The following is a 12,201-nucleotide window of genomic DNA, read 5'->3' as shown; positions in this document are numbered from 1 at the left end:
CCTGCAGTTTGCTTCAAGTTGAGAAAAGTTGCAGGCTGATGGAACTGTCAACATAGTGCAGTGTGTTGTATATACACACAATTCCATTCTTGTATCTAAGCAGCTATTCAGTCGAGGTGATGCTGGGGCCTTCAAAAAATCTTTCCATTACTCCTTCTCTTGAGATACCGCTGTTGCCTTCTGAAATTGGTATGCTTTTGTAGCCCCTTATCTACTAGAAGTTTAATTTTAAACTGTAAGGTAGTGTTCACAATATTCTGTGAAGGGGCAATCCATTCATTTGCAAGAATTTGTTATTAAAAAATGAACAACAAATATGACAATTTTGTACATATATATATACTTCAGAGCAGGAAAAAAGGTACTTTTGGTAGTTAATAGATGAGAAATTGAAATTAGATAATTGTTTTAGTCTGTTTTGTGTTGCTATAACAGACAACCTAAGGCTTAGTGACTTATAAAGAAGAGAGATTAGAACTCATGGTTCTCCAGGCTGGGAGGTGCAAGAAGCTTGGCATCAGCATCTGCTCGGCTTCTGGTGAGGGCTTTTGTGCAATGTCACAGCATGGCAGAAGGTCAAAGGGGAAGCAGACACCCAAAGCGTGTCTTAACTTCATATTGACTAATTCTTCACTTCATTCCATTTGTTTTGTCAGCACGGAAGTACTGGATATGGGAAAAGATAAGCATAGTAGTAAAGGGAGTACAGATTTGAAAAAAACAAAGGAGAAAATTGAAACATGAGTGGATTCTTCTCTCCCACATTACTTTCTCTTGTGTTTTGTTCCTCGGTTTACTTTTCCCTTTCATTTTGAGACTTTTTTAATGAGTAAAAGTAGGTATCAGTTGATTTTTTTCCAGGAAAATAGAGTAGTTTTATGCTGAGTAGTTAACAACATTGTTTCAATTTCTGCCAAACTTAATGAAGGTGTCAAAATCTTTGTTTGATGTGAGTGAGGCATGAACATGGGAGCCAGGTGACAATGTCTCCTGCTTGACTTTATCAGAAGCATTGCAGACGCACCCTTGAAAAGTGAAGTAGAAAAAGATCCTTACATTTTACTAATATAGCATATAATCCCCTGTTCAGGGAGAAGCATTTTTAGGCCTTCTTTGCTTTGCTATATATTGAATTTTCTTTTTTGCGTAGAAGACAACCAAGCTGAATTAACAATATCATGTTAGAGTGTTGAAATACCAAATAACTGCTTTAAAGTAGCTACTTTAGAGTAATAAATATATATCTTTTTTATCACACATCCACTTGCCATGATAGGAATTTATATTCAGTTTGGAAATAAATAGCAGCTACAAATATACATATGGACAACATGATGAACGCAATTTGTTTAATTATTGGTGTGCTTTGAGTTTGTCCCCATCAAAACTCACCTTGAAATCTAATCCCAAATGTGGCGGTGTTGGGAGGCGAGGCCTAATGGGAGGTGTGAGGATCATGAGAATAGATCCATCATAAATGGCTTGGTGTAGACCCTTCGTCAGAAAGCAGGAATGATGTACCCGAGGCTGTACATCAGTCATACTGATTAATGCAGTTCCACCCCCGCATCAAGGCCTGAAAAGGACCAATTAGCAGAGACACCAAGCTGCAGAGTTCTGCTGTTTCTCAAACAGGCTCCCAGAAAATTCTCAGACATGCTGTCAGAAATTCTACACAACATAGTTTTGTTTGGTTTCTTGGGTGTATGGTTTGCTTCTCTTGAACAGAGCTCTTCCTTTCCTTCTCCTTATTTTCCACACTGACATCAATTCTTTCTTGATGATGTGGGGAAATTTTGCACAACTTACACTACAATTTCTACTTTTGAGTTGTGAATTTTTGAAACATAATTAGTGTTTTATAACTTAAGAGTTCAGGTTTCTTCTTCAACCACTATGTCTTGAACATTCATTTCAAGAAGACCAAAAAAGTATTTGAATGTTTATGTCAATTACCACTAACCTTTTATTATCTAAATATTTTATGATATTTCCTATCTAAAAGGCATTTATATAAACATTGATGCCTTGGACTCCCCACCATTAATGAATACCTAAACTAATAGAGCTAGGGTACTTTGTTTTAAAACACTTTTGAATCTAAATTTTTAATGGTTTTAGGCAGATTTCAAATATTCTTCCAACTATATCCTTGTCTCTTTCTAGGTTATTCCAATGTTGCAAGAATTTATAATCAACAGATTGGGGCGTCCATTCATTGAACCACCCCCCTTTGATTTAGCCAAGGCATTTGGAGACAGTAACTGCTGTGCACCACTGATTTTCGTGCTCTCTCCTGGAGCAGATCCCATGGCTGCCCTTCTAAAATTTGCCGATGACCAGGTACCTTACAATAGATGAAGTTATCGAATATTATTTTTAAAAAGCAATACTTGCTTATAATTGAAATTTTAAGGATGAGGGAAAGGTAGAAATTTGTCACTTAACCTTTGAAAGTTATCAAAGGTTGACAGAATCCCAAGAAAATGATACTAAAATGGCAGCACTGACACTAAAAAAGAACTCCTTATCCAAATTAAAATCTAATTAAAACCAGAATTGGGATTTAAGGGGCATTTACTTTTATTTGGGGTGGGGGACAGGAAACTCTTTGGCATTATTTGCACCAGTATATGAACTTGAGTTGATTTCATAAATTCAAGGCTGGACAGTGACCACAGGGGTGCACCTTTTCTGATCCCACCCCTTTGCCACTCTCTAAAGGGGAACCTTCTTTGACTTTCCAAAACAATTGTACGTTGTGGTCACTGTATTAGATTAAAATATGTTCTACTATTTACATGCCTTGTCTGTCTTTAAAATTAATTCAAATGAATTCAGTACAAATGTTCTTACATCATATGATCTAGAACAAGAAAATGATAAACAGATGATTGGGCATTTCCTGAGCTGAATTTTTTCCAATTTGGTACGATTAAAATAACAGTGTGGTAATGCTACTGATATTTCTAAAACCACCACCACCACCACTTGTATTGAGTGCTTAATGTATACTGTTGACTTTGCTAGACCTTGTTACATACATGTTCTACAACCCCATAAGGTAGATGGTGGTATCTTTATTATACAGATAGGAACACTAAAGCATGGAGAGCTTAAGTATCTCCTCAAAGGCCATGTAGCTGAGAGGTTAAAAAAAATTTACTAGGCCAAAAAAATTGATATAAGGCATAGAAAAAAAATTTAAGAAGACTTTTAACATAAGGAGGAAATAAAAAGGACTGGCTGCCTTGTAGCAACTCCTAAAATCTAAATCTGAAAACTATAAATAGGTGAACTTGTCCTATTTCCTCCAGATTTTTGAATTACATATTTTTGCATGAGTGTAATTCTTATATACAGAAGAATAGATAGCTTAGCATAGTACTTTCTATTTGTTGAAGAAAGATTGGAATGTGGCTGTGGTGATTGGAGGAGATGAGCTCTGAGTATGTGAAGAACCAGATCATGTAGGGTCTCTGTAGGCCACATTAAGGACATTGAGTAAGATGGGAAGATGGAGGAGCAGGGTTTTAAGCAACAAACTGGCATGATCTGACCTATAATTTATAAAGTTCATCCTAGTTGGAGCCTGAAGAATTTATTTGGGTGGTGCAGAATGGAAGGAGGCCACTAGTAAGGGGCGGGGTGGCTATTGAAAGTCCAGGAAGAGCAATGGTGGGTAGGAGTAGAGTGGGAGTGGCGGAGGTGTTCACTTTTACGTAGGACTCACCTCTCCTAATCAACACAAGCTTGACGACCCTTTGAGCCCCTCCGAGCTGCTCTTTGTATCTCTCCTCACATTGTATATAAGATTGTTCTCTGGCTCCTATGTGGGTCCTGCTCCGCGCATTCTCTTCACTTGCTGTCTCCACTTCTTCCAGAAACAGCAGGATCCAGCTCTACTTTGTTTTCTGCTGCCTCTACCAGCTAGCTAGTGACAATAAGCCATGGGCATTCGGGAGGGACTGAGACCCCACTCTTCCATATTCAGGCCTCTTCTAAAGGGGCAATCTGGTGATGACTACCCCAGAAAGGAGACCCAGAAGCCATGGGCGAATTGGAATACAGTAGAACTGAATACAGGAAAACATTCCCACAGAACCCTCTAAAGAAACTGACATGGGAATCAGTGACAATTTTTAAAATTCTCTTTTATACAGTAGCCAACATAACTAAAATATAGTTATTCAAAGATCTGGAGGAAACAGGACAAGTTCATCTGTCTCTTTTTAGTTTTCTTTTCAGCTTTGAATTTTAGGAGTTGCTGCAAGACTGCCAGTGCCTTTCACCTCCTCCTTATGTTAACAGTCTATTTAATTTATTCTTTCTATCCCTTCTATCAACAACCAAAGACTACAGAATTTTCCATTTATTGCCATGACTGTTTCCTACATGAATTGACTTGCTTTTTACCTAAGTGTTTATAAGATTCTTTGTCAAAGAGAGGTTTTTAGGGATGCATGTGTTTGACTTTTTGAGACATTTGACCCAATTAAATTGTAATATAGTTAATGTTAACATTTTAAAAAATAACAATATTGATGTTTCTTAAAATGTGATTTTAAATAACGTCTTTACTATTCTTGTACACAGGGGTATGGGGGATCAAAACTTAGCTCTTTATCTCTTGGTCAAGGCCAAGGGCCCATTGCTATGAAGATGTTAGAAAAAGCTGTCAAGGAAGGAACCTGGGTTGTTCTTCAGAATTGTCACCTTGCCACGTCTTGGATGCCAACCCTTGAGAAAGTCTGTGAGGTAAAAATGCAAGTTTATACTTATTAGATTGTATTCCCGGAATCTAATTAGTAATATACATAACATTCAGGTAGCTCCATTCCTCTCTAATTTGGAGAGTTGCAGGTTAGTGCTTTGACTAGATTCCAGGAGAGAGAGGCTCACATTGAAAACCAGATCTGGAGGAACAGAGGTGAGAACATAGCCAGGCCTTGGCAAATCCCTCTTAACGGGGACAAGGGCTCATCCAGTGAGATGGAAATATCCTCAATCCCGAGCAGCAGACTCGAGGAGGAGAGTAAATCACAGGGTAGACACGTATCAACTTCCTTTTTATAACAATAGCCTAAAGTAACCAAGGAGGACTGTTCAAGGTGAAATTCATGTGGCACTCTAAACTCAAAGGCTTCAGAATGTCACTTTTCTTTACTTCTCTCCCAGTTGGCCAGTTACCCTGCCACAGTAGATCAATCTGAAACCAAAAGGGTACTGTTCCCACCCACCTTGCAGTGGGTCATGGGACTTCCCTGTTCAGGAAAAAAACTCCATGTAGCTCAACTGAGTAAACAGAAAGCCTGGCAATTGATCTCAACAAACACAGAGAAAATGAATCCTCTGGAACTACGCTTGACTCTAGCCCACTCCTAATTCCCTCCTAAATAACCATGGTGATGATAGAAGTTGCACCATCCACCCATCTGGCTTTGTTTTTTCTTTATGTCACTTAGCACCAGTTTGTTCTGGCCATGTCTCCCACTAGAATGTAAGCATCATGAGGACAGTGACTTTGTCTTTATCTGTTGTATCCTCTGCTTTCCCTCCAGCACCTTGAACAGTGAGGCCCATAGGATACAATCAGTAGATATTTATTGAATTAGTGAATGGATATTGCTTCACTGCCTGACTCTTTTCGATGGCCTCCCAAGGCACGCACAACAAAGTTCAAACCCCCAACATGACCTACAGCACCCTTTAGAACCTGACCTTTGCCTACTTCTCCAGTTTCTTCTCAGGCCACTTTCATCATGACTTCTATGCTCCAGCCTTTTGAACTTCTTTCACTTTTATTGGTGCAGCGCACTTTCTCAAGAATATAGGTCATCATAGTTGATGTAATTTCTGCCTGAAAAACTATTCTTTTTACCATTTGCCTTACAACATCTCCTCATGTTTCACACCTTGTATCAGAGGTGTTTTGTTGTTGTTGTTGTTGTTTTGAGATGAAGTCTCAATCTCTCACCCAGGCTGGAGTTCTGTGGCACGATATCGGCTCTCTGCAACCTCCGCCTCCCAGGTTCAAGCGATTCTGGTGCCTCTGCCTCCTGAGTAGCTAGGATTACAGGCGCCCTCCCCACTATGGACAGCTAAATTTTTGTATTTTTAGTAGAGACAGGGTTTCACCATGTTGTCCAGGCTGGTCTCGAACTCTTGAGCTCAGGTGATCTGCCCGTCTTGGCCCCTCAAAGAGTTGGGATTACAGGTGTGAGCCATCATGCCTGGCCTATCAGAGGTTTTATATTTGTGCCTGTCTGCTTATGATTCATCTGTCTCCAGACTGTTCTCATGACCTGTTGAATTGCATTATATATACCCATCACCGAGTCCTGTGAGAGAGAAATCTGTCCTTGATGGATTGGCTCAGATTCCCATTAATCATGTTACTGAAGTCACTAGACCATAGGGCAGCTGGTAGGAGAAAAAGAATGGTGCTTCACCCACCATATTATTATTAAAAAACATAGACATCTATGCCTCCTTCCTTATCCACCCCTTCACCATAGGAATGCTCAGGGGTTTTTTTTTTTACCGATAAAGATTTGCCATTTCAGGAAACATAGATAACACTGACATTGACAAGTGGGGGAGGTAGCAGTAGGAAGTGGGACTGGACAGGAAGGGAGGGAAAGGTCCATGATAATTCTTCCTAGGCCCTATACGGCCTTGCAATGGTGCTAATTGAGTGTTTTGTTACCCTTGGCAGTCCAGGTGTGACCATCCCCTTGAATAAATAGAGCGATTAGTACTAAGTTTTGATGTTTCAGACTACCCCAGTTTTTCTCACCTTTAAAATACTCTCTCTCATCTAATTTCTGCTTGGTTTAATATTGACTTATCTGAGTGCGTTGTGTATTCTAACAACCTGGCTACAGCAAGAAAAATGGATTAGTCTTAATCTAGCCCTGGGACAGAGAATTATTTCTGTAAATATTTCAGCAACATCAGTGCACATACAAAAGTTTTGGGAATGTCTTAGTTATTTGGACCAACTCTGAATTATATAGCACTTTTGTAAACTTTATAGTCATGTGAATTAATGTTACCAAGGAGAATGATAACACGCTGGGCCTTCTCAACTATGCATTATTGTTTTAGGAGCAGAATCAGATTTTAAAGCTTTTGCCGAAAATTGTAGCAGTTACATTTCTACTTTGTAAAAATACTTCCTCCCCCTTCCAACTCATCCTTCATATGTATGCTCTTGAGATTTTCTTTGGGTTTTATTTACCCTTTTGTATCTGATTTATTTTCTTACAGGAGTTAAGCCCAGAGTCAACACATCCAGATTTCCGAATGTGGCTGACAAGTTACTCATCTCCAAATTTCCCTGTGTCAGTACTGCAGAATGGAGTGAAAATGACCAATGAAGCACCAAAAGGTTTACGGGCTAATATCATTCGATCATACCTCATGGACCCGATCTCTGATCCAGAGTTCTTTGGCAGCTGCAAAAAGCCTGTTAGTAATGGTTAAGTCTTGTTACCTCGGTCCTGTAAAGCAGTCCAAGTGGCCCCTGGTGATCATGGATGTGTGCACTGAGTAAAACTAAAAATTAAATAGGCCTCCTGCACCGCAGTGCAGTAGGTTTTGATAACTGATTATTGACTGTGCTGAAGTCAATTTTATTAATATTTTATTTTAATTTTAGCACCAGCCTCATTCCTGCTCAGCTGAGATCTTTTGGGGTGTCATTAATAATGTAGCTTTCTATTTAGAAAGTCAGCTGTAAGACATTCCCAGTACAAATCTGCAAGGTTGGAGAATCTTGTTTCAGGATATTAACTGAGCCTTGTGCTATTTGGAGCCATGTCTCTAAATTAAAACATGAAAATATTTCCTTCATATAACTATAATGAGAGCCAAAATGATTTTACTCCTTGATTGATGGGACTCATAAGGGTCTTTTTTAGCGTCACCAGGCAAGCAGGGAAACCACCCACTGCTTTCATGATTAGAATTGTGTATGTGAATGTCTGTGACCTAAAATTGTTTCACAGCGTTTTGCCATAATTAAAAATGGAAGAGTTTCTTTTTAAGAGGGGTTATGAACCTTCGTAAGTTTTTGCTATTAAAAAGCTCACACGCTTGATGTCTGAATTTGTTTTAAATGCACATCAAAAGAAAACATTAAAAATAAAGAAGTACTTTCATTAAACAAAAGTCTTGGGTACTACAAAAAAGGGGGGGGGCCTATATTTAAAACTAAGTCAAACCACCTCTTAAGCTTCTAAGACCTGCCATAGGACTAGCTTTTGCATTGATTAGGCCCAGAGAGAGCAGGTTACTCCCAGATAGGTGGTGAGGGCATTTCTGCATATGATGGACTAGACAGAGCCTCTTTGCAAAATTTAACTCAAACCCTCCCTTTTTTCTAGATCAAAAGGTCTCTCCAGCAGTAGTCGCATATATTGGAGTCCAGGAATTTATGAAACACAGCCCAAACCAAAACCAAAGTCTCATTAAATGCCAAAACAGCACATCATAATTTTTGTTTTAACTTTTTATTTGAAAATAATTTTAATCTTACAGAAAAATTGCAAGCAAAAAAACAGTACAAGGGCCAGGCATGATGGCTCACACCTGTAATCCCAGTGCCTTGGGAGGCTGAAGCAAGAGGATGGTTTGAGGCCAGGAGTTTGTGGTCAGCCTGGACAATATAGTGAGACCCATAGCTCTATAAAAAATAGAAATAAAAAATTAACCAGGCTTGGTGGCACACACCTATAGTCCAGCTACTCAAGAGGCTGAGGAGAGAGGGAGCCCAGGAGTTTAAGGCTGCAGTGAGCCATGATCACCTCACTGCACTCCAGCCTGGGTGACAGAGCAAGAAGACCCTGTTTCTAAATAAACAAATAACAATAGTACAAGGAGCATCCTACACCTTTTTACCCATATTCATTTCCTGTTAACATTTTATTCCTTTTGCTTCATCATTTGTGTTTCCTCTCTCTTCCTCTTCCCCTCACCATTCCTCCCCCGCCCCCACATCAGGTACATGTAAATTAGTTAAGTTAGATATATGATGGCCCTTTATCATTACATTTTTTGATGTAAATTTTGTAAGAATAGGGATATTATCTTATTCTGGTATAGTTATTACTTTTAGTAAGTTTAAGAAGGATACCCTGTTATTTAATCTATCATTTGTGTTTCAGTTTTGTCAGTTGATGCAGTAATGTCCATTAGAGCATTTTCCTGTCCATGACAGTATTGGTTTAGTATTAATTGCCTCATCTTTTTAAATCTGGCACATTTCCCCAGCCTTTCTTTGTCTTTTATGACATTGATATCTCTGAAGAAGTCATCTCCCCCGGTTTTTTTTTTTTTTTTTTTTTTTTTTTAATGTATGTGTGTGTGTATTTTTTTTTTTTGTACTTTCAACTTTTATTTTAGATTCAGGGGAAACATTTACAGGTTTGTTACATGGGTATGTTGAGTGATGCTGAGGTTTGGGATATGAATGATCCTGTCACCCAGGTAGTGAGCATAGTACCCAACCATTTTTCAGCCCTTGCCCCCTCACTCCCTTTCCCCTTAGTAGTCCCTAGTATCTATTGTTTCTTTCTTCCTTTCTTCCTTTCTTTCTTTCTTTTTTTTTTTTTTTTTGAGACAGGGTCTCACTCTATTGCCCAGATTCGAGTGCAGTGGCTCAATCACAGCTCACTGCAACCTCTACCTCTCAGGCTCAAATGATTATCCCATCTCAGCCTCATGAGTAGATGGGACTACACGCACACACCACCACACCTGGCTAATTTTTGTATTTTTTTGGCAGAGATGGGGTTTCACCATGTTGGCCAGGCTGGTCTCAAGCACCTGACCTAAGTGGTCTGCCCTCCTTGGCCTCCCAAAGTTCTGGGATTACAGGAATGAGCCACCGCACCTGGCCTATTGTTTCCTTCTTTGTGTTTGTCTTTACCCGATGTTTAGCTCCTACTTATAAGTGAGAAGATGCAGTATTTGGTTTTCTGCTCCTGCATTAACTAGCTTAGGATAATGGCCTCCAGCTGCATCTATGTTGCTGCAAGGAGCATGACTTCATTCTTTTTTATGGCTGCATAGTATGCCACAGTGTATAAGTACTACATTTTCTTAATCCAGTCCACCACTGATGTACTCTAAGGTTGATTCCATGTCTTTGCTATTGCAATTAGTGCTGAGAACATACGAGTTCATGTGTCTTTTGAGTAGAATGATTTATCTTCTCTGGATATACATGCAGTAATGGGATTGTTTGGTGGAGTGGTAGTTCTGTTTTAAGTTATTTAAGAAATCTCCAAACTGCTTTCCACAGTCGCTAAATTAATTTACGTTCCTACCAACAGTGTATAAGCATTCCCTTTTCTCTGCAGCCTCACAAGCATCCATTGTGTTTTGACTTTTTAGTAACAGCCATTCTGACTGGTATAAGATGGTATCTTATGGTGGTTTTGATTTACATTTCTCTGATGATTAGTGATGTGGAGCACTTTTTTATATGTTTCTTGGCCACTTGTATGTCTTCTTTCAAGAAGTGTCTGTTCATGTCTTCTGCCCATTTTAATGGGGTTATTTGTTTATTGCTTGCTAAATTGTTTAAGTTCCTTATAGATTCTGGACGTTTTAGACCTTTGTCAGATGCATAGTTTGCAAATATTTTCTCCCATTCTGAAGGTTATCTTTTTACCCTGTTGATAGTTTCTTTTGCTGTGCAGAAGCTCTTTAGTTTAATTAGGTCCCACTTGTCAATTTTTGTTTTTGTTGCAATTGCTTTTGAGGACTTAGCCAAAAATTATTTTCTAAGGCCAGTTTTGAGAAGGGTATTTCCTCCGTTTTCTTCTAGGATTTTTATAGTTTGAATTTTTACATTTAAGTCTTTAATTCATTTTGAGTTAATTTTTGAATATGGTGAAATGTAGGGATCCAGTTTCATTCTTCTGCATATGGCTAGCCAGCTATCCTAGTACCATTTATTGAATAGGGAATCTTTTCTCCATTGCTTATTTTTGTCAACTTTGTCATAGAGTAGATGGCTGTAGGTGTGCAGCTTTATTTCTGGGTTCGCTATTCTTTTCCATTGGTCTATGTGTCTGTTTTTCTTTTCTTTTTTCTTTTTTTAACCAGTACCATGCTGTTTTGGTTACTGTAACCTTGTAGTATAATTTAAAGTTGGGTAATATGATGACTCTGGTATTGTTCTTTTTGTTTAGGATTGCTTTGGCTATTCAAGCTGTTTTTGGTTCTTTATGAGTTGTAGAATTAGTTTTTTCTAATTCTGTGAAAAATGACATTGATAGTTTGATAAGAATGGTGTTGAGTGTGTATATTCCTTTGGGGTGTATGGCCATTTTAAGAGTATTGATTCTTCCAGTCCATGAGCGTGGAGTTTTTCCATTTGTTTGAGTCACCTGTGATTTCTTTCAGCAGTGTTTTGTGGTTCTCCTTGTAGAGATTTTTCACCTCCTTAGTTAAATGTATTCCTAGGTATTGTGTGGGAAGGAAGGCAGCTATTATAAATGGGATTGTGTCCTTGATTTGGTTTTCAGCTTGAACATTATTGGTGTATGGAAATTCTGCTCATTTTTGTACATTGATTTCGTATTCTGAAACTTTACTGAAGTCATTTATCAGTTCTAAGAGTCTTTTGGCAGAGTCTTTGGTGTTTTCTAGGTATAGAATCATATTGTCAGCAAAGAGAGAGAAGAGTTTGTCTTCTTCTTTTTCTATTTGGATGTCTTATTTTTTTCTCTTGCCTGTTTACTATGTCTAGGACTTTCTCTTTGGTTTTTAATAAATTTCTCATTTTGGTTTTTTTTAATGTTTTCTCATAATTAGATTCAGGTGATTCAATTTTAGCCAAGATATTCCGTAGGTGATGCTGTATGCTCAGAGATCACATCTGGAGGCACATGATGCCATTTGTCCCTCATTGATGATACTAATTCTGATCACCAAGACAAAGTATTGCCTTATTTCCTCACTGTATAATAACTGCTTTCCCCTTTGCCATGAATAATCGGTCTGTGGGGGAGATACTTTAGCACCATGAAAATATCCCATTCCTCTTCAAAATCCAGTCCTAACCCAGACTTAGTAATCATTAATGATTCTTACCTGATCCAGTTATTCCTGTGACGATTGTAAAAATATTATTTCCCACCCGCATGCTCCCTTCCACATTCAACACTTGGCACTCTACTGTAAGTG

At 38.6% G+C, this 12,201-nt stretch overlaps 1 protein-coding gene across 1 annotated transcript in view; it reads left to right on the top strand.

Moving 5' to 3' along the window:
* Positions 1-12,201, top strand: part of DNAH7 (dynein axonemal heavy chain 7) — a 330,767-nt gene that overhangs the window by 271,474 nt on the left and 47,092 nt on the right. Inside the window, exons 54-56 of the mRNA XM_007965701.3 lie at positions 2,167-2,343; positions 4,597-4,758; positions 7,273-7,473. Coding sequence (XP_007963892.3) covers positions 2,167-2,343; positions 4,597-4,758; positions 7,273-7,473 — 540 coding nt within the window. The remainder of the gene's footprint in view (positions 1-2,166; positions 2,344-4,596; positions 4,759-7,272; positions 7,474-12,201) is intronic.

Source organism: Chlorocebus sabaeus, chromosome 10, assembly GCF_047675955.1.
Source record: "Chlorocebus sabaeus isolate Y175 chromosome 10, mChlSab1.0.hap1, whole genome shotgun sequence".
NCBI classification, from domain to species: domain Eukaryota; kingdom Metazoa; phylum Chordata; class Mammalia; order Primates; family Cercopithecidae; genus Chlorocebus; species Chlorocebus sabaeus.
This window is presented reverse-complemented; position numbering and strand designations above follow the sequence as displayed.